General features: G+C 33.8%; 1 protein-coding gene across 3 annotated transcripts in view; it reads left to right on the top strand.

Annotated features, from left to right (window-relative positions):
- Positions 1-23,486, top strand: part of LOC143240385 (microtubule-associated serine/threonine-protein kinase 3-like) — a 110,665-nt gene extending 87,179 nt beyond the window's left edge. For all 3 annotated transcript variants that reach the window (XM_076482719.1, XM_076482718.1, XM_076482717.1), the window contains 10 exons: positions 1,018-1,190; positions 1,685-1,755; positions 4,884-5,000; positions 5,608-5,718; positions 8,010-8,237; positions 9,469-9,626; positions 11,396-11,529; positions 12,472-12,845; positions 13,362-13,576; positions 16,554-23,486. In XM_076482719.1, coding sequence (XP_076338834.1) covers positions 1,018-1,190; positions 1,685-1,755; positions 4,884-5,000; positions 5,608-5,718; positions 8,010-8,237; positions 9,469-9,626; positions 11,396-11,529; positions 12,472-12,845; positions 13,362-13,576; positions 16,554-18,248 — 3,276 coding nt within the window. In that variant the 3' untranslated portion in view covers positions 18,249-23,486. The remainder of the gene's footprint in view (positions 1-1,017; positions 1,191-1,684; positions 1,756-4,883; positions 5,001-5,607; positions 5,719-8,009; positions 8,238-9,468; positions 9,627-11,395; positions 11,530-12,471; positions 12,846-13,361; positions 13,577-16,553) is intronic.
- The last annotated feature ends 260 nt before the right edge of the window (positions 23,487-23,746 follow it).

Here is a 23,746-nt window from a genome sequence, read left to right as displayed (position 1 = left end):
TAGTGAAATATCTATCATTAATAACTGACTTTGATTTTTTTTTGTTTTGATTTTATTAAATGTTTTGAACCTGTGGCTGACCATACGTTTAGAGCTCTACATTTTTAGGCTGTGCAACATCGTGAAATATCCCTTGCTCTTTCAGTTAAGGGTGAATTATAAAAATGACAGTCAGTTACTTACAGTAGGTTGTAGGGTGCTGTTGACTGATGACCTTTTTCTGTTAAGTACTTCAAAATTAGGAATAGTGGCTAATGGTTTTAGTGGGTTTGCTATAAAACCAAAATGCAAATACTTAAATATTGTGAAAATAGAAACAATTCTAAAGAGACTTAGAAGGTAATGTTTTGAAGATGCAATACTTACCTGTTAGTGAATCAAGGTAAAATTTCTTTATTTTTTTCGAAATCTTTGAAAATATGAAACTGCTCTATGCCAACTATAGATATTACAAACGTTTTTTAGCTCCTCTAAATAAATCAAATATTTTTTCCTTCACAGGGTTTGTTAAGCACATGAAAAAGTTCAAAACAGAAATTATGTCCCAGAATTTTAGATCCATATTTAGTATTAAAATCACCTGCTTCTATTTTGTATTAGACTAGAATGAAAAAGAGAGTTTACAAAGGACGAATAACTTAACCAAACTAATTAGTTTTTGAACAGAAATGTTACTCAAAGATAAGATGAATACGTACATCTTCATGACGTACAAATAACAGTCAAGTGAATAACTATTGTGAGGAACATCAGACGTACGAATAACAGGTAAATAATTGTAGTGAGGAACATCTTCATGATGTATGAATAATACTCAGGTGAAAAACTGTAGTGAGGAACATCATGATGTACAATAAGTCAGGTGCATAATTGCAGTGAGGAACATCTTCATGATGTATGTTGAAAATATAAATATTTGAAAGTCGTTAGTGAAGAGAAACAATTATTGTTTGGATTATGCTTATTCTTGTAGTTTTTGGTTTGTAGTTATATAATTAATTTTATTTGTGTCACTAGAAACATCTATGTATGGTGATGGAATATGTGGAAGGTGGTGATTGTGCTACATTATTAAAGAACATGGGTCCTCTGCCCGTAGACATGGCACGTTTTTACTTTGCAGAAACAGTGCTAGCTGTGGAATACTTACACAGCTATGGGATTGTTCACAGAGACCTTAAGCCTGAGAAGTATGCTTAATATAATCATTATTTGAAATTATTAAAAAGAAATTCAATACACAAAAGAGTTTGATCATAGTACCTTGTCTTATTTAATTTTTTCAAAGAGAAAATGAAGAAAATAATGTGAATATTTGAGCATAAATATAACAGTTACTAATGTGAAAGTATTTTCTTCCTAATAGTAGTTTAGTCTATTGATTGTAAATAGAGTGAGGCTGTAAATGAAGTCTTTAAAATTAAAGAACGTTAGAGTTTCAAAATGAAAGAGAACTCTGGATAAAAAAAAATCGATTAATAAATTCAGAGAAAACCATTAATTTTTTTGTTGGATGTATACTTCAGTGTTTACTTGTTCACCTATTTTTCTATTAATTGTTGAGAAACAAAAAAGGATTTGTATTCATATTTCTAATTTGACTGTATTTTTTAGACATGAAGAGTTGAAGCTGTCATTAATTCACAATCAGTAAATATTTATGTTTTTTTTTACCTTTCTTCAGCCTTCTGATCACTGCTATGGGCCACATTAAACTCACAGATTTTGGCCTTTCAAAAATCGGACTAATGAATTGTGAGTAAATGTATTTTACACATTTTATGTGTAAGCATATGAATATCATATTATTTTTTTTGAAATTATCACATGCTCAATGTATTAAAATAAATTGTACTTGACATCAGAAAAACCAGTTTCTATTTTATTAAGTCTGATTGTTGTGAATGTAGTTTATTTATTTTAACTGTATCCATTTATTTTCTTAACTTTAATGTCAGCCATACTGCTATTTTTAGTTAACTTTAGCCCTGAAAGTTTTTACTAAACAAAACCTAGTACAAGATAATTATTTTAATAAAATTATATAATTATAAGAGTTTCAATATGTGTAATGAATTATAAATGATTTTATTCACAATTACACAAACAAATTATTTACATTCATGTGCAAGATTGTGAAAGAACTATGTTTTGATTTCAGTGAATAAGTCAATAAATTTATTTTAAAATATTGTATCTAATGTTTTTTTAAATTTTGTCTTTTCTTTTTCTTTGTGAAATACATGCTGTAGCCATTTTATTAGATACACCTATCTAGTACTGGCTAGGCTCCTCTTTTGTCTCCAGAACAGCCTGAATTCTTTGTGGCATGGATTCAACAAGGTGCTGGAAACATTCCTTAGGGATTTTGCTCATTGCTGACTTGATAACATCACTCAGTTCCTGCAGATTTGTTAGCCACACATTCATGTTGCAAACCTCCATTTCTACCTCATCACAAAGGTGCTCTATTGGATTGAGGTCAGGGGATTGTGCAGGCCATTGGAGTACACTGAAGTCATTGTCATGTTCATGGAACTAGCTTGAGATGATGCTTGCTTTGTTACAATGCACATTATCCAGGGAGACTGTGGCCATAAAGGTATGCACATGGTCAGCAACAATGCCCAGGAATGCTGTGACATTCAAATGATGCTCATTTAGTATTAATGGGCCTAATGTGTGCAAAAAAAACATTCTCCACACCATTACACCACCAGCAGCAACCTGTACTATTGACACAAGACAGGATGGTTCCAGGGATTCATGTGGTTTATGCCAAATTTTGACCCTACAATCTGCATGTTGCAACAGAAATCAAAATTCATCAGTCCAGGTAGTGTTTTTCCAATCTTCAATCATCCAGGTTTGGTGATCCCTTGCCCACTGTAGCCTCATCTTCCTGTTTTTAGTTGACAGGAGTGGAACCTGGCATGATCTTCTGCTGTTGTAACCACTCCACTTCAAGGTTTAACAGGTTGTGTGTTTATAGATGCTCTTCCATACACTATTTTTTTAAAAAGTGGTTATTTGAGTATTTGTGGCCTTCCTCTCAACTTGAACAACTATGGCTATTTTCCTCTGACCTCTCTCAATAACAAGGTGTTTTCACCCACTGAACTGCTGCTCACTGGATGTTTTTTTGGTTTTTACATCATTCCCTGTAAACTCTAGAAACTTTAATGAGTGAAAAACCCAGGAGGTCAGCAGTTCCTGAGATGCTGGAACCACCACGTCTGGCATCAACAATTCATCTTCCTCATTATGATGTTTGGTCAAACAACAACTGAACCTCTCGACTGTGTCTTGCATGCTTTATATATTGAGTTGCAGCCACATGATTTGCTTTTTGGCTATTTACATTAAAGAGCAGGTGTACCCAATAAAGTGGCCACTGAGTATAAGGGACTTAAGGATTGGATTCCAATTCTTATGGCCAGGTGGTTAAGGCACTCAACTCATAATCCAAGGGTTGTGGGTTTGAATCCTTGTCACACCAAACATACTCATTCTTTCAGCTATGGGGGTGTTATAATGTGATGATAAATCCCACTATTTGTTGATAAAAGAGTAGCACAAGAGTTGGCGGTGGGTGGTGATGACTAGCTGCCTTTCCTCTAGTCTTACACTGCTAAATTAAGGATGGCTAGTGCAGATAGCCCTCGTGTAACTTTCCATGAAAGTTGAAACAAACCAAACCAATTCTATTTTGTTGAATTCATTAGAAATATAAATAGGAAGGTTGATGGTAAGATCATATCAGATATCGTGGTTCCCAAATCTAAGGTAAAAATGTGTTTAGATTGCTATTAAATATTTGTGGATTTTTCTTCTTCGAGCACAAATTCTTAATAATCTCAAACAGTAACTGACCTTAACTGCTTTGTCTGTTTCTAAACTCATCCATTTTCAACCCATCATATTCTCAAACAGTAACTTATTTTAGTACCCTTTTCAACCCATCATAATCTCAAACAGTAACTGACCCCGCCAGCCTTTTCTATCTCTAAACGTATTCCTGTTCAACCCATCATAATCTCAAACATTAACTGACCTTTCCACCCTTGTCTATCTATAAACCTATACCTTTTCAACCCATTATAATCTCAAACATTAACTGATCTTGACAGCCTTGTCTTTTCTCCAAACCTATTCCTATTAAACCCATCATAATCTCAAACAGTAACTGACCCTGCCAGCCTTTTCTATCTCTAAACGTATTCCTGTTCAACCCATCATAATCTCAAACATTAACTGACCTTGCCACCCTTGTCTATCTATAAACCTATACCTTTTCAACCCATTATAATCTCAAACATTAACTGATCTTGACAGCCTTGTCTTTTCTCCAAACCTATTCCTATTAAACCCATCATAATCTCAAACAGTAACTGACCCTGTCAGCCTTTTCTATCTCTAAATCTATTCCTATTCAACCCATCATAATCTCAAACATTAACTGACCTTGCCACCCTTGTCTATCTATAAAGCTATCCCTATTCAACCCATCATAATCTCAAACAGTAACTGACCGTGCCAGTCTTTTTTTATTTCTAAATGGCATCAAATTCAATATTAAACAATACCTTCAGGTTAACAGTACTGCAGTGGGTGTGAAAAGGACTTTTCTGCCCTGAAGGGGAAAGTGTCACCTTTCGGTAGGGCTTAGGTTATAGGTTTCACGTCTTTGTGTTAAATTGATTTCTTAAAACTACATGGTTTTCTAACCATGAGTGTTAAGTATTTGTTTAAAAGCTATATATTGTATAGCTAGATGAAAATTTGGTTTACAAGTAATGTTTTCGTTATAGTGAGTTTCCAACTTAACATGACCAGATGTGTGAAATCAGCTAATTTGAATGGTTGATTTTTGTTACCTTCAGTGGCAACCAACCTTTATGAAGGATGTTTGGACCGAGACACCAAGTTGTTCAACGATAAACAAGTGTTTGGAACTCCTGAGTATATTGCACCTGAAGTGATATTACGTCGGGGATATGGTATGCTGATTTTGTGAAAAAACAAAACACATGCACATTTATTTTGTGTTTGGTTAGTGAGTTATATAAAAACAAGTAGGTTGTCCAGAAATATAACCAGTTGTTATATCAACATTGGTGCTGATAGTACCACTGTTGGTATTGGTAATTCTGATTGTCACAGATACCAGTGGTGGAAAAGTAATTACATAATTACAAAACTATTGTTCTTAATGCCTAAATTTATGAACTAATTATCTTGGAAATTAATATAACCAGTTGTAAATATTGGCTATTAGCAAAAAAAAAAGATTTTTGTACATCTCCATCTACAAGAATTTAGCTGCATTTTAATTAAACAAACTTGACTAAAAGAAGCTGTAAAAATAGTTGGTGTTTTGAATTATTTAGATTTCTGGTTTTTAATTCTTGTAACTGATAATTCATAAAGATAAACACATGACAAATTTATACCAGTACTGCAGAATGTAGAGATCTAGTTTGTAGTTTCAGAATGTATGAATTTGTATTAAGTTATTTACCTGTGAAAAATGCAACCTTTTAATTTTTAATGATAGCATTGTAAAGGAAACCTGAACTTAACTATTGTGAAATACTTCTTGGCCAGGTAAACCGGTAGACTGGTGGTCTATGGGAATTATTCTTTATGAATTTTTGGTTGGATGTGTTCCTTTCTTTGGTGAAACCCCTGAGAAGTTATTTGCACATGTTATCAATGGTAAGAAAACCTGTTAGACTATTTGTTGGTTTTTTTCCCTTACCTATGTGTTTATTTTCTAAAAGTATGTCATTTATTGGTTTTAAATAGTTTGTTTTTTTTCTGTGAAGTTTATTTCATATATTAGGTCCTATGAGATAAATAGTTCAGTGACTAAAAATAACTTAAATAGAAACCCTTATAACCTGAGTGCTTTTGAAAGGTGGACCTTTCTTCTTCAGGAGGAATCTGGGAAAGTGCTTGGGTTATAAGGGTTTTTATTTCAATAATCTGTGATAACGGAAAACCCACTTATAGAGAAATGTGTATATTTAAAAACGGCTGGTATGGGTAGAGAAAGCACTAATAGAGCAGCGAGCAACGTTTCGACCTTCTTTGGTCATCGTCAGGTTTACAAAGAAAGAAAGGGTTGCTGACTGGTAGCTGACCACATGTTTGAAGGTGGTTTTGTAATTGAGTGTAGGAATGTAGAGGTCAGCCTTAGATGTAGGATATATTTATTAATATAGGTGTTTCTTTGTATTGGTTTGTTTTGGGCTTGCGTTGTTGTATAAGTAAGGCTTCTTTAATTTTGCATTTGTTTATGTTTGTTTCTTTATTTAGTATTTGGGTGTTTTCTATGGTTATGTTGTGTTTATTTGATTTGCAGTGTTCGTAAAACGTGTGAAGACGAGTTTTTGTGTTCTTTGAATTTGGTTTCCCTTTTCTACTTGTTTCACCTTTATCCCTATATTTATAAATATATCCAACATCTAAGCCCACCATCTACATTCCTATACTCAGTTACACAATTGCTTTCAAACATATGGTCAACTACCGGTCAGTAACTCTTTCTTTCTTTGTGAACGTGACGATGACTGAAGAAGGTTGAATCGTTGTTCACTCCTCTGTTAGCACTTTCTCTACCCATATCAGCCGTTTTTAAATATATAAGTTTTCTATTTCAGTTTTATTAAGACTTCTTGGGCCTACGCATTTTTAGCACATCATAAAAATAACTTAGATTTTCATTGGAGACTTGGAAGAGCTGCTTTTTTCGTTTGGTATCTTGTAATTTAAAATGTAACTTAACCTCAATAAAAGTGAGTGAGTGTAGTTACAGTTTCCACTGGTGACAAGGTATAACTATGCAGTTTGTCCACATGAGGATCTCAGAGGCATAGCCAGCACTAAAGAACTGGAAGGTTGTGGGTCTTTTTTCTAAGAAAAAAGTATGGATATTTTCTTCTACATAAAGGATTTATTTACCTTAGAATAAATGAAACTTGTTAAATTCAAACTTAAGAGAGCAGTAATAAAAAGGAGCATAACTTATCTCTCAGTAATAGTATGTGGGGTTATAATTATTTTAGGTTGTTTGTTTTCCCATCCCCTTGAGTCTTTATATGTATTTTATTATTAACATCTGAAGATTTTTTCAGATGATAGAACTAAACTAGCAAGTGAAATATTTAAGGAACCAAGGACCACAAATGAATTAATAGTGCTCATTAACCAGAATTCCATTACTGAAATATATTTTCCAGACATGAAAAATAACATTATACTGAATTATTCTATTAAGATTTTTGAGCATTAGGATTTTTCTTTTCATGTTTTAAACCTTGGTGTTTTTGTTTTGTTTGTTATTAGAGTATGAAGCTTGTAATTAATTACATTTTTCAGATTGTGAGATAGAGAGTTTTATTTTTCATTTGTTATGGTTTTACTTATTATTCATCTATTATTTAATTTAGCTATGAATTTTGAGTTACATGAAAGTTTTAACTCACCTTCTAATTTATCATGTTGATTATCAATAAGTTTGTTTGTATTAGATGACTTATTCCAGTTTCCCCCTGAAAGATTATGTAAAGTTATGGTCACATGAGATGTAATCTCATGGTCTAATGAGTGAATAAAACCTATACCTTGAGCTTCAAGCTAGTTCATGAGGTATAGCCAAAAAGTATTATTGTTGGTTATTACTCAATGTTGTTAGTGATTTTGTATTTAATAAATACAGAATATTTTTATTTTTGTGATTTTTTAAATTTATTTATTGAAATAATCATAAACATTGATATTTATTTTATTGTTTATTAACATTAGTATCATGTCCTGGCCAAATGTATTTAGATACACAATTTTGGTAGATTATAACTGTATATTTCAATTATTTGAAAGTTCCATTTTGGAATTGTGTGGCTGCCAAAGTAAAATAAATTCGTTTTTTTTATCTCAACTCTGGTCATAGTGGACATCTGTGTTTTAAACTGTTACGAACTTAACATTTACTTGATTTTGCCTAGATGAAGTGGAGTGGCCAGGTGATGAAGATTGGACTGTTCCTGAAGATGCTAAGGATCTCATCACTCAACTTCTCTGTCAACATCCAATTGATCGTCTTGGAGCTGGAGGTGCTCATGAAGTGAAAGAACATCCTTTCTTCATTGGCATGGACTGGGAGTCTCTGCTTCGTCAGAAAGCAGAATTTGTACCACAACTAGATCATGAGGAAGATACCAGCTACTTTGATAGTAAGTTAATATAATCACATCTTTATTTAGAAGTTAGAGGCTGAGTCCTAGGAATTTCTTAAACTTGGAAGAAAAAAATTTTTTTTAAAAAGATAAAAACTATTGAACATGACGAGTAGAAAGATTGATAAAAAAAACAACAAAAAACTTTAAAACTTAAACTGCCAGTTGTTTTTAAAGGTAACATTATTAATAATTTATCATATATATGTGTGGATTAATTGTAAAGTGTTGTAATGCTTGTGCAGAATTGATTATTCAGGAAAAAAATTGAAGTGGAAAAATATGGGACTTTTCAAAATAATGTTAATGCTGACATTAGACACTTTCGTAAATAAAGATCCTTTTTCGTTTTCAATAAATTACATGTTTTACATTGGATTTATTATAAGTAATTCATGCTATTCAAGTTATTATCAAAATATTAGTGGAGATTTTAATGCTGTTTGTAATGAGGTCTGTATAGCCAACTCAGCAATCATAGTCTACTCTTCTGTGCTTTCTACTTGATATATTTGTTCAAGTGAAGAATGTTTTAAAAATTGGCTGTGTTAAAAAATAGGTGCTCAGGTGTGTGTTTCAAGTCTAGTGACATTGTATGTGCAGTGCTTGCAGTAACTGGGTTTTACTTTATTAATGCAAATATAAAAATAAACTGAAGACTGTAGAAGTGAAATAGTATTAATCCAAAGTATGTTGCTGCCCCTTTAGTGGTTTAGCAGTAAGTCAAAAGGTTTATAAATAACACAAAATTGAGGTAAGCAATACAGAGATAGTCCATTGTATAGCAATTTCAAAATACCTCAGATATTTCCCACAGGTTTAATTGCTTTGAAAACACTTAGGCTAGCGTATGAGAAAAGAGAACACATTGTTGCTGCTTAATAATTTTGGAAGTTTTAGAATAAACATGCACTGTAAGAAACTCAAAATATTTTATTGAATGCATTTTGTTTTTGACATACAGCTTTAGCTAATTGTTATGAAAGGTTTTGATAAGATTATTATGACTCATCTCTCATAGTGTTAAGTTCCTGCATAATTAATCTATGAAAGACTGAAAATCGAATACAGCTTTTATATTTTAGAGGTACACAGTTAAAGAAACATGAACCAAAACTTCATTGTGAATTTGGACAGATTTCTTTTGTTGCTCTAGTTGAATATCAAAGTCACAACAAATTTCATCATCTACACTAAAATAAAGCTGTGTGCTTGTTTATCACTGTAGCACGAGCCGACAGGTACAACCACGATATGGAAGAGTCAGAGGAAATGGATGATACTGATGACAGTTCACTTTTTAGCAGCTTCTCATCCTGTTCTCCTCAGTACAGGAGAGTGTACTCCTGCATGGAGAAGGAGTCGGATGAGGAGAGTTTGTTAATGGTAAGTTACTGCTGTGCTATCTATCATCAGCTGTGTGTGTGTGGGGACAAGTAGGTGAAGATGAATTCATGATAGTAAAGCATTCCAGTGTAATCCACTATTAGTTGCTGTCCCCCTGGTGGTCAAAGGTAAGTTAACAAACTCAAAATACTAAAATCTGTGGTTTGATTCTTCACAGTGGCACAATGTGTAGTCCAATGTGACTTTCCTTTAAATATACAAATTATTAGTTGGTTGAAGAAAGAGAAATACTTATTTATGTGAAAAATTAGGGTGATAAAAATTTTATTTCTTCATGAAAAAGAAGCGAGATGAGAAGCATCATCAAAACTTACTCCGACATCATCCATTTTCTTTATGGACAGAGTATTGAGATTCTAGTGTTTGGAGGTTGGGGATTGACACATAGGATGAAAGGGTACTCGTGTGTCTTGAGATTTAGAGAACTTAGTATGGTATATACCAATAAAGGAGAAATGTATGATTGCTTGCTGTTTGTATTTATTAAACATTGTAGTGAAGTAATTTTATTGATAACCAAGGGTGATCTGTGACAGTTTTATATTTTAAAAGTATGTTATATTGGTTCATTCAAAGATGACTCCAATTTTATTTTGAACAAAGATGTTTATTAGATCTACTTTTTTTAAGAACTGAGTGAATACAAGTTACAAGAAACTCATTGTTTTTCTGTCAGAGATGCCGTTGTGAATTGTTCTGTAAGATTTATATAAATTATCTCTTGTTTTGTTGTTAGATTACATCTGAGTATAACTTACTAACTAACTGATGATGGAATATATATGCAAAAATGGCTCGTTTGTGTTGAGAAAATATTTTACATAGAAGAGCGAACAACGTTTCGGCCTTCTTTGGTCATCGTCAGGTTCACAAAGAAAGAGGTAACTGACCGGAAGCTGACCACATGTTTGGAAGGGGTTGTGCAACTGAGTGTCGGAATGTAGAGGGCGGTGTTAGATGTTTGAATATATAATTTTATTTTATTATATTAATATAGGTATAAAGGTGTTCCTTTATATTGGTTTATTTTGGGTTTAAGTTGTTGTATAAGTAAGGCTTCTTTAATTTTACGTTTGTTTATGTTTGTTTCTTTTTTTAGTATTTGAGTGTTTTTCATGGTTATGTTGTGTTTATTTGACTTGCAGTGTTCAAAAACGTGTGAAGATGACTTTTTATGTTCTTTGAATCTGGTTTCCATTTTTCTACTTGTTTCTCCAATATAGAAGTCGTGGCAGTTATCACATTGTATTTTATAAATAATGTTGGTGTGGTGTTTGTCAGTGTAGTTTTTACATAAAAGTAGTTTTTACATGTAAAATATTTTCTCAACCCAAACAAGCCGTTTTTGCATATATATTTCTCTACAAGTGGGTTTTCTCGACATCACTGATAACTGATGATGGATTGTTATGGGATATTCCAACAAATTCTGTACTCACTCTAATTTAAATCATTATATACAGAAGATTATTCTGTGAAGTGTGTTTTTCAGAAGATTATTCTGTGAAGTGTGTTGTTTTTCAGAAGATTATTCTGTGAAGTGTGTTGTTTTTCAGAAGATTATTCTGTGAAGTGTGTTGTTTTTCAGAAGATTATTCTGTGAAGTGTGTTGTTTTTCAGAAGATTATTCTGTGAAGTGTGTTGTTTTTCAGAAGGTTATTGTGTGAAGTGTGTTGTTTTTCAGAAGGTTATTGTGTGAAGTGTGTTGTTTTTCAGAAGATTTCTGTGTGAAATGTGTTGTTTTACAGCTTGCCAAGAAAGAGAGTACTCGCAAAACTGGAAGTAACACTGACCTGAACCAGTTAGAAAGTACCGAAACAGGAAGTTCCTCTGAGGGGTCTGGAGAGACTGGAGATAGAAAATGTTCCTCAAACCCTGATTTGTAAGATCATTTGTAACTTCCATCATTCTTTAGGCTTAAAGAGGCTGTGTTTGCATCTAATTATTTGATATAAACACATCTAAAACCATTTGATTCTTCTTACACATGCAGTTGGATGCTTGTTTTCTTTCAGTGTGAAAGCACGAAATGCTAACTTCAAACTTAACAGCTTTTTAGTTACACCTTTTATTTGGAAGTATCACATTTTTGTCCTAAATGGAGCAATATCTACTGGGAAACTTAATTGCTTGTATAGTGCATTAGGATTAATCTGTTAATGCTGTTTGAACTAAATATAACTTTCTGTTTAACTTATTACAATCCAGATGATAGTAGTTATGAGAGATAATTTAATATTGCCTAGGGAAAGTAGTACTTTCCATGTGAGAATTTCTATAAATGTCTTGCACTGTTTTTTGTAGTACTGACTTCATGTACTAACTGGTATCATGTTGAAAGACTTAATGTGGCTGGTACATGAAAATATGTTATACTCGTCTGCACTGTATTCATGAAAATGTGTTTCTTTTGGCTCAATTTACTACAAAAATATATTGTATTTGAATTTATTCATAAAATTATGTCATACTCGATTTTAATTTATTATACTTAAAAACATACTTTTATCTATCTCTATCGATAAAAATATATTGTACTTGACTTTAATTCACATATGAAAACATGTTTTTCTTGAATGTAGTTTTAAATGTTTAGTTAGTTTTGCACGACATAGAAAGTAATTTATCATCAAATGTGTATGGATTTCAGTAATTCGGGCATTTTGATCATCACTGAGAAAGGTCAACTATTTACTGATGCTGTCATTGTTGTTCACAGTGTTGAATATTTGAACTATTACTAGTTCTAAACCTAGTTTTAGGCAAAATTTAATAATGCATTTCATCCCAATGAATGCAAGAAAACATTTTGATATATTTGTAGAAATGCCACTCGGATCGCACCACGACGTCTACCAGCTCATAAACAAAAAGAACAGAACAGTGCTCCCAAACAGAAAGGGGAAGGAAAGGAAGGGGGTAAACAAATACCTCACTTGTCAGTCAAAGTAGGGAAGGTTGCATCAAGTACCATGGCTTCTTCTCGTGGCTACGAAGTACCACCTCCACAATCACCAAGCTGTGAGACCCACATAGCACAGGATTTTGTGAAATTAAGGAAACACATTCATCTGCTTCCTGTATCACCACAAATTCCAATTCCACCATCTTCTGACTTGTCGAATGAGACTCTCCAAAGAGAACGCTGGGTTACAAAATCAGTTTCTGCTTCTGGTTTGTCACTAATGATACCTAAAGGTACGTGGAGAGCAGATAAATAATTTGACAAGTTGAATTTTGTATAAACGTTTAAGAACTTCGTATGTATGTGTGTCTAGTGACTTGGGGACTTGTACAGAATTTTTGAGGTCCAAAATACTTGGACGAAAATGTAAGTGTAATAATATATAGGTTTATTTTTAATGGTGCACGTAATTCCTTAATAATATGTTACTGAATAAACTAAATATATTATTATTGTTTTAATATCAATAATAAGGGATATATTTCTTGTTTTTATTAATAATATGTAAAAATGTTCCTATTTTAGAGCTTCACAAGCTGAAAACCAAATGCCCTATAATTATCCTTTTTATTTCATTTTGATATCCCCACCACCCCTTATAATGGTCACATACAATATTGTTCTGAAATGCCTTGTTTTTATTGAAACAAAGTATACATAATAATGAACTTAATTTGTATCATAATCACAAAAAATATCAACTGAATGATTAAAATGATTTCTTTAACATTCATTTTTACTTACTACAGATGAAAATGTGATGCAGCCAGTGGTTTGTTCTCCTGGAGGTTCCAGCACAAGCTCACGAGATACTTCACCTAACAGAGAGACAAGCCCTTTAGTTCCCCAGCTAAAACCTCCACTCATCATCCGTAGGGGACCTCACGGTTTTGGTTTCACGGCACGAGCAATTCGAGTGTACTTTGGAGACTCTGATATTTACACTCTACAACATTTGGTATCAGTAAGTACATTTGTAACTCTGTTAGATGTAAGTACGTTTGTACCTCTGCTCGATGTTTTAATAATTTGACAGTAACAGAAGTGGGTGGTGCTGAAGACACTTTGATAGTTTTCTTTCTCAGATGATGAATTTGTTGGATTCAACCTATCCTCAAACACAAGATATTAAAATAAATCGAAAATAAACGATAAACACTCTAAAGCTGTTTCTTTGGACTTTTATTTAAATAGTACAATGGATTTCATCTCCTCACAATAAGCATAAATTGAAGAATGCAGGATTTGACATAGCTTTGTGGTTAGGATCTGTGGGTTGTGGGTTTGGATCCCATTACTGAAAATATTCACACTTTCAGCCATGGGAACAGTATAACATGACAATTCATTCTGGTGTTCTATTAGAATAGCCCAACCAACCATTGACTGACTGCCTTCCCTCTGATATATCACAACTAAATTGGAGACAGCTAACACAGAATACCCTTAATTTGATTTGTACAAAATTCAACAAATGAAGAGAGTTGTTGCTGTGATTTAGTTACTGCATCACAGAAAATGGATACTTGAGTAATTATGTAGGAATATCTAAGGTTTACTCAGGACTTTGTGAGGCCTACGTTTTCATGCAGTACTGTGAACAAACAAGAACAATATGAAAGCTATAAAAGGATTGTTTGTTTTCAGTATGAATTCAAGTAAAAGAAAGATCTCGTGTTTTTACAGCCATTATAAAGTCTACTGGCCCGGCATGGCCAAGTGTGTTAAGGCGTGTGATTCGTAATCTGAGGGATGCGAACCCGCAACCAACTCTTGGGCTACTCTTTTACCAACGAATAGTGGGTGGTGGGTGGTGATGACTAGCTGCTTTCCCTCTAGTCTTACACTGCTAAATTAGGGATGGCTAGCACAGATAGCCCTCGAGTAGCTCTTTGTGAAATTCAAAAACAAAAAAAAACGGACATAAAGTCTACTTGATTGGGGTCAGTATGCATACATGTATAGAAAGGCTGTGTGTCTGTAATTATTCAGTTTTACATGGAGTGGACATAAAAAAGTGTCCCACTTTAAAAGTATTGTTAATTTGTTATATCTTTCATTAGATTACAGTAGAATATGTAAAACTATGTTTTTATAATGCACTCGATGAGATCTGTTCAAATATTATTTCAAATCCTAATTTTAACACAGGTTTTTGTACATATCTGAACTTTTCATGATTTTAGTTACATTATATCATAAACAGTGTTGTACATCTGGTGTAGTTTCCTAGTTGTTCTTGTTCCAGTTAGCTTACAAAATGATCGAACAAGATTCTCTGCAATAACTGGACATAAAAGTTTCATGAGTGATTTCAATGTGGCATGCCTCAAGTCAGTTTGTACAGGTGTTCCTGAGTGATTCACTGCCATTCTTCATTGAGTATTTCAAAAAGTTTATCTTCCATGTTTGGCTTGTGATCTTTCTTTAATTGGTTTAACTCATCCCACAAATTTTCAATCAGATTAATATCAGGTGATTGACTTGGCCATGCCATTATATCAGTTCTCTTATTTTTAAATGTTTTTTAATGACTCCACAATTCCAGAGAAACTTGTTTGACCATTTTGATTGGAATAATAAGAACTGAGAAACTACACCAGGTGCACAACACTGTTTATGAGAAAATGTAATTAAAATCATGAAAAGTTCAGATATTTACAAAAACCTGTGTTAAAATTAGGATTTGAACAGATCTTGTTGAGTGTTTTCTAAATAACATGTAGTTTTACATATTTTTCTGTTATATAATAAAGGATATAACAAATTAACAACATTTTCAAGAGGTCTACTTCTTTTTGTACATTCCCTGTATGTTGCATATTTTCACAGTGATTACAAAGTCTATTTTCCATGGTCAGTAGGCAAACATGCACAGGAAACATTACATGTTTTCACAGTGATGACAGATTAGATGCAAACACATGGGCAATTAATACAGATTGTGTTTCATTTGTCAAAGTTAAAAAAATTAACTACTGAATGAGCATTTATGAAGAAGTGACAAATTAGAAAATTGGTGGGATTCAAACAGATGAGAAAGTAGAGGAAAGATCAGATCAGCTAGTTATGTGGAAAACCATTTATTATGCTTATGGTAACATAATAATGTGGTTTGAATTTATAACAGGAATCTAGTAGTTTGTTTTGATACATTATTTATTTTAAGAGCCTTGTTTTTTATTGATCATTATCAATAAGAAAGTGCTCTGTGTGCTACTTGAAGTACACGACTGGGTTATCTGTACTTCGAATCCTCCTACTCTAGATATCAGTAGTGTGGATGGAAGATAGGACCACTGAATTATGTTTTGTGTGAATCAGAAATGCATTAATTAGTTTAAAAATTATACATTATATCTGTTTATTCAACAAAACTATAAATTACACATTAAACGAGATCAATGAATATGCAAAAGACTGGTCTAAGCTGAGAAGATACTTGTCTGTGGGCTGAGGGAGATGAATTGGATATAATCAAGATTGCTGCTTGCTTGCCATATTTCTAAGATGTGGAAAGTTATATATCTTGTGGAGTCCTTGTTAGTTGATAAATATTTCAGAGTTAGTTTATAAGGTTTTACTAAATGTACCAACTTGTAATAAAGTTCAATACACTTCTTTTATGCAATAAACAGTTGTAGTTCATATATGATATATATATATATATATATATGTATGGTTTTTAACTTTCTCTTAATCACAAAAGGTGGAATAGATCCATTACTTAACCTGGTATGCTTGTAAACTATTATTATATGAATGTAAGGTTCCTAACTTTTTCAATGCAAAATATAAACTTACTATACCTTAATTTAGCAAACAATTTTGAAAATAGAAAAAAAAGTGATAATTTAATTTAAATGTAAACCTGTCTACCTAAACATCATAAAGTTATTAGTATACATATCCCAACTTAACTGCTCTGTATTTGGTTTTAGGCCGTGAGTAATAATGGACCAGCTTTCGAGTCAGGACTGAGACCTGGTGATCTAATTACCCATATTAATGGAGAACCTGTTCAAGGTCTGGTCCATCATCAGGTGCTGCAGCTGATTCTTTCTGGTGGTGACCATATCACTATTCGCACAACCCCCTTGGAGTGCACTACCATAAAAACTGGAGGTCGCAAGAGACATCCTTCTTCCATTAAGATGGTTCGTCGGCCAATTGTACGAAAGCATTATGGTCAAGGAAAGAGAGATGTACAATCTGATCGCAAGAGGCGAGTCACTCTTTTTAAGAGATTAAGTAGCAAACGAGCTAGTGCTGACTTACAACATTTAGTCTCTCGGTCACCCCCTATGTTGACCACTAGCCACAGTCTGCAGTCCTTGAGCAGAGGGGGCGAGACTGTTTCTGGGTCGCCAAATCTTAAAGGCCCACGATCTCCACCAGCAAACAGGTTGTGCTCCTCTGAGTCTTCCCACTCTGCTGGAAATTCTTCTGGAAGCAGTTCTCCCAGTTCTAGTGTTCCAGGTTCCCCAGCAGGAACTGCTCAGTTTCAGCGACCAAGCTCTCTTCATGGTCTTAAACACAAATTGACTCAGACTTTTCGCTCTCCCCGTCGGAAGTCGGTGGGGCACGTACCCCTTTCACCACTAGTTCGAACACCTTCACCTTCACCTATACGCTCACCTTCACCTCTAGCCTTTCCTCTGGCTCACCACACTGCAACTACATCACATAAAGGTCCACCTGGAAGCACATTAACTCCTTCTAGCTCAGTTAAAAAGATTTTCATGAGACCAAAGAGTGCAGAGCCTGGCTCTCCTCTTCTAAGACGTGCCCTGTCTCCAGATCGACTGCATTCCAAATCTTCTGAAACCAAGATGAAACAAGGGAAACTAAAATGGGAATCATCTGGGGGACACACTTCCTCACCTCTTGCTCTTTCCTCTACACCTCCCACGAGTTCTCACCACTACTATTCCACTCCTATCTCTTCTTTTGTTTCAAAACTCACTGTGCCTCATTCTTATGTTTCATCCAAAGATTCTGTGCTAATGAACAGTAAATGTCAAACACCAGCAACAAGAGAAACAATGAGTGGTCAAGATACTTCTACTGGTCTGCAGCAGGAGGAATATAACACAGGTGCTGATTCTAATAAGCATGGACAATCCATTGTTGGCCATGATGATACTCACCAACTTTGTGGTTCTAGTTTTAAGCTCAAAACTGTAGATGAAACAGATGTAGACAGTCGTATAACTGAAGGACACCTTTCAGCATCTCAGTTGATAAAATTATTGTCAGTTGGTGACCCAGGAGACAGGAGATCAGGGAGCAGAGATCAGACTCTTCCTGTACTAATTGAAGATGCAACCTTAATGCCCGACATTGTTCACCAAAGTAAGGAGGATGAAGAATTGAAGCTGCCATCCATTTGTGACACATCTTCACCCAAAACCTTGTGTGATCTTGTTCAGAGACCATCGATTGTTTCTGTTCCAAACATTACTCCAGAATCTAAGAGATCAGAAAAGAACAGTTCTGAGGATATTAATTCACAGACAAACCTTTTCAGTGGTATTCAAAATTTAACAGTTCATTCAGTAGAAAAAGGCACTTCCTCACAAGTTAAATCAATCGATCCCAAGGAAGGCCACTCAAAAGTGTTAGGTGAAAAGTAAACCTTATTTAAAAACAAAACTGTTAAATTATTTATAACTTATCCATCTCACTTAGAGTATATGTTTCTACATAAGTTGCTTTTTAAACAGACCTAGAACTTATGTTGTTTATATTACCAGAATTGAAGAGAAAGTCTGTAAGTGTTTCACTATTTACTGATTCTTGTTGTTGTTGCTCAAGTTAGTGAATAATAATTTCTACTTTCGTGCTATCCACAGTGTGTAAGATTGTATGATAGCCTGGATATGTGATTTCCAATCCTTGTACATAGATGTGTGACATATTGTATATAATTTGTTTATTTATTGCTGTTTTAAGACACTTGGTTGTAACTATTCTAACACCATTGAACACAATACAATATTAACCTTCATATTATTCTCTTTAAGGTCAGTTTCTGTGTACTGCTTGTCTTCCAGTGCAGATGTTTTAAAGTAATTGCACAGTGATTAGAGAACTACGTATAGGAAACATTGCATGACTAGATGTATTTCAATATACTGAAATTTTTTAAGTAGATTATTTGTTAACTAGATAATAGTGACCAGTTAACTGTGCTTGCATACATCGTGAACTGTCTTGAATAACAGTAATTTCATAACTGCAGTAAAAATCCATAATGTTGCAGGTTATGTGGGAGAGATTTTTGATATGAAGTAAAATAACAGATCTAAATGTAAGAAGCTCTTGTTCTGGAGCAAAGTAGCAGATCTAGATGTAAGAAGCTTTTGTTGTGGAATAAAGTAATAGATATAGATGTAAGAAGCTTTTGTAATCAAGCTTTTTTGAAGCTTTTTTTACATCTTGATGTAAAATAATTTTTTTTTGATAAAAATAGCAGGTTTAAATGTGAGAGACTTTTACTTTAGGAAACTACAAAATACAATTGGGGGTTAAGGTGAGGCTGGCAACTGTAAAAATCATTATAATTTTGTGATATTGGAAGGTTTGTTGTGATATGAAAGTAGATGTACTTTTTTTTTACTCTAAACAAATTGTGCACAAAAGTTTGGATGTTGAATACTATAAGAAGTAATGATTGCTCAATTTTGATTGGGTATGACCTATTAATTCACAGAAGCTTCCTGCACTGTAAATCTAAGAGTCTACGGTTTGCATTGCATTGCTGCAAAATCTTGCCATGTGTTTCTGACGGTCAAATTCCACTGTTCGTTTAGAGTAGCCCAAGAGCTGACATTGGTTGTCGTTAACCATCTGCCTCAAATATATTAAATCAAAATTAGGGACATTTAGCATGGATTGCCTTTGTGTAACTTTGTGCCAATTTCCATAACATCCAAACAATAAACGATCAAATTTAAATCTGCATTTATCTATTATAGTGTTTCACGTAAAGTAAATTAACCTTTGTGTTGTTGATATATTTAAACATGTTATTGCGTTTCTGAAGAAATATGTATTCTTTCTATCCACACTGATTATATCTTTATATCTTGCACTATGCATGAATAATTGTGCATAGTACTGTTGAAATATTTTATTTACAGTAGTATCAATAACTCTAAATAGCTCTTTATTTTTATGAAATGGCAAGCCTTTCATTAATGTCAAATTAATGTGTACTTATAATGTAGTTTTGTTCACTTTTTACACCAGTTAGGCATAATTTTTCTGTTTCTGACCTGCTTTGCGCATGTTTCTATCATACCTAAAAGGTGGGCTTACTTGTGCTTGTTTTGTTCACTCGCAACACAAATTACTCTTGCTTTGCATTTGTTTTTATCATACATGATAAGTTAGGCTTACTTGTTTCTATCATACCTAACAGATAGGCTTACTTGTACTTGTTTTATGCACTCCCAACACCAGTTACTCTCATTGCGTTTGTTTTTATCATAGATGATAAGTTAGGCTTACTTGGTTCTACTATACCTAATTGGTAGGCTTACTGTGTTTGTCTTTATCATACCTAATATGTGAGGCTTAATATACCTGTTTCTGTCATACCTAACACTAATTAGGTTTACTGCGACCTTGTGCTTATTTCTATCACACTTAATACGTTTGTGTCGTGTCTGACATCAGTTAGGCTAATTCTGACCTTGTTTTTATCACTCCTTACACCAGTTAAGCTTACTTTGTGCTTGTTAATATCATACTTGATAAGTAGGCTTAATGTATTTGTTTCTAACACACCTAACATCAGGTAGACTTAATTTGTGCTTGTACCATTTTACCTCCAGTTAGACTTATTGCGAGTTTAAAAAAATGCAGACGTTTAAAGGCTCATCGTTACAAAGTCGTTTTCACATTTCACATGAGGAACAATTTAAAAAAACAAACTTATTTTCAATCAAGCTTTAATTAGAGCACAGGTTAGTTGAAGTTTGAGAAGAATACATTGAGATCATGAGCTAAACAATCGATCAAGTTAACCTCATTTGTTAATAGTACAAAGGTACATAAGCTAACTGCACTCTGTCCCACAAGGAGAATCAAACCCTGTATTTTAGCTTTGCAAATATCTGAACTTACTACTAATTCACCGGGAGACACCAAGAAATGTTCAACATTTTCATTACCAACCAAGTGAAACATCAACAGTTTTTGCCTTATAGTTTTGTTTGAGTGGAAACTTTCGTCTCGCAATATTAAAGTTAATGAAGACTTTGAAGTATAAACTAGTAGATTTAGTTTGTTAGTTTATACCATGAACCTAAAGAATCATCTTCACTCTAACCCGAGCTTGTTCAAGCAATGCGAATAATTGAATTTCTTAGAATTGCAAGATAGGCCTAGTTGAATAAAGAATTTAGAAATTTAGGCTTAACATTCAAATATAGGCCTAAAGTTAAAGAACGTATTCTTGTGTGAATATGGTTTGTTATTATTTAAAGTATTCAAATTTTAACCATTTGTTGTTAACAACACGTACAAATAAGTTTTCTCTTTCTGTTTATGTAGTCCAAGTGAATTGTTTAGAAATGAAGTATTTTTTGACATTAGTTACTGAGCTGTTCAAGTTTAATTTTAATTTTTCTACGGTTCGAAATTCAAATAAAAGAATTAATCTTTGTGGTGGATGAAATATAAGCTGCAAAATAACCGAAGTATAACTGTACACATTTTGAACTGTGTTATCTAAATTAAATGCATTTGCCATACCGTCTGTTCTGAACAGTTTTAATATAACTGTTAGTCATTTAAAAATATTATTTTTTATCACTTGATTCCAATCAAAACTTTCGCCATCAAAGATATATCTCACAAAATGATATGAAAATTATTGTTCATTGAAATGTAAAGTTTTAACGTATCTTTTGTAGCCTACCGAATTAATTTTATGGTTTATTGTACAGGAGCTTTCAGCCATTTTGAAACTCGAGCGTTATATAAATGTCTATGACAGCTCGAGGTGCGATCGAAGTTTCACTTGATGATACTTGGTGTTAATACTCATTAAAAAGTGAGAGTTCAGAAGTAGTCAGAAAAAGCTATTTAAGAGACACGATAATACTATGAAACAATAATATTTTAAAGAAACCATACTTCATACAACTCGGATATTTATTGTAATTATGTTTATTTTAATGGCGGTTTTCTAAATGAATTTATATTCGTAAACTTTTCTGGTGGTCATAAAAGTAATTCAGGGTAATTGAATTTTAAAATATTTTTAAATATTCAAACTGCTCTTTCTTCACTTGTCTGTATTGTTAAGTTACAAAGCTACACAATGGGTTTTCTGTGTTCTACCCACTGCAAGGATTGAAAACCAGACTTTTGTCTATATAAGCACTTACCATACTGTTTTCTCTGTTACCATTACCGACGACGTGACGCGTTTCACTCATTACAGAGCTCATCAGACCAACTGGTACAACCAAACACAGTAGTGGTTGTAATGCTTCAGATGATAGATGTGTGTGTATGTTCAGAGCAGCGCAGTTCTTCAAATGGCAGATATGTATGTATAAGCCGTTTGTTACAACAACAGTTGTTATGGTGTGAATGTCTTATTTTGAAGCTGTATGGTTACGGTGAACATAGTGTTGTTGGAATACTGTTAGTATAAATAGTTTTAAGTATTGAGAATCCTTAAGGGATTAAACGTAGTATGTAATGTGTGCTCGTTATAGTGCAATGTGACAGTGAGAAGATATGTATGTTTTCATGGCAATATAGTGCTCCAGAGAGGAGACGTGTGTCTGTGGCACTGTAATGCTCCAGAGAGGAGACGTGTGTCTGTGGCAGTGTAATGCTCCAGAGAGGAGACGTGTGTCTGTGGCAGTGTAATGCTCCAGAGAGGAGGCGTGTGTCTGTGGCAGTGTAATGCTCCAGAGAGGAGGCGTGTGTCTGTGACAGTGTAGTGCTCCAGAGGGGAGACATGTGTCTGTGGCAGAGCAGTGCTCCAGAGGATAGATATGTACGTGTTCATATATAATAATTAAGTGAATCGGAGGGAATACATGCATGTGCCCATGGTGGTTAAATTCCTCAGGAGAATATATATGTGTTAATGATGGTGCAGTTTTTTTGAGGGGACATGTATGTGTCCATGACAGCGAAAGAGTTAAAGACATTGCGTGAGAGCGAGAGTTTATGTGATTCTCACGAGATATGGACTTTTGAAACTATGTGTTTAAGAGTGTCATATTAAATGGATACTAGCAATGTTTTATTCCAATACCGACGAACAAGAAATCTGTCTTTAAGACATTTTATTCTAATGCTTGTGACAGTGTCATATGGTGGAAAGTTGGATTAGAAAGTTTGAGCTACAACTTGGGACATAAAATCTAATAACCTCATGGGTTGTGTCCTTGTGTTCTATCAGAACAAACCAGTCTTTCCTGAGGATAGAGATGACAAAGTGTAACAGTCATAGGCTCGTTTAGCATAAGAAGGAAACAAAAGATAAGTTATAGTAGCCAAACACTCACTTGCATAAAAAGGAAACAGATGACGATTTATAATAGACATGGGTTCAACTGACATAAATAAACAAGTAACAAACTATAGTAGCTATACACTTACTTGACATAAAGATGAAATAAAGTTCATTTTATATGATTGGATAAAAGTATTGTGTTATTATCAATAAAATGTAATTCTAACTCTGTTAATCTCTACGCGTTACCTGTGATGTTGAAGTTTACATTTTGAATTTTGACCTGTATGTTTAAATAACCTTGTGTAAAGCGGTGTCATTCATTCTATGAGACGTCTTGCTTCCACTGTGATAAATAAACTTGTTGATGGTGTTTGAACTTTTCCTGGTTATTTATTTACCCGTTCTTGTCTCTGTGTTGAATCATTCTAAAGTTATTTACATTAAAGAATTGTGATGCTTATACAAAGACGTAAAACGAACACGTTGAAAAAGCGGGTTGTGTAGGATTCTTATATTATATCTTAAGAAAAGGAGGCTGTTACTATGGCCTCGGTTTGGCATGGCCAAGCGCGTAAGGCGTGCGACTCGTAATCCGAGGGTCGCGGGTTCGCGCCCGCGTCGCGCTAAACATGCTCGCCCTCC

Source organism: Tachypleus tridentatus, chromosome 13 (assembly GCF_004210375.1).
Source record: "Tachypleus tridentatus isolate NWPU-2018 chromosome 13, ASM421037v1, whole genome shotgun sequence".
Lineage (NCBI taxonomy): Eukaryota > Metazoa > Arthropoda > Merostomata > Xiphosura > Limulidae > Tachypleus > Tachypleus tridentatus.
The sequence above is the reverse complement of the archived record's forward strand: the minus strand, read 5'-3'. Positions and strand labels throughout refer to the sequence as shown.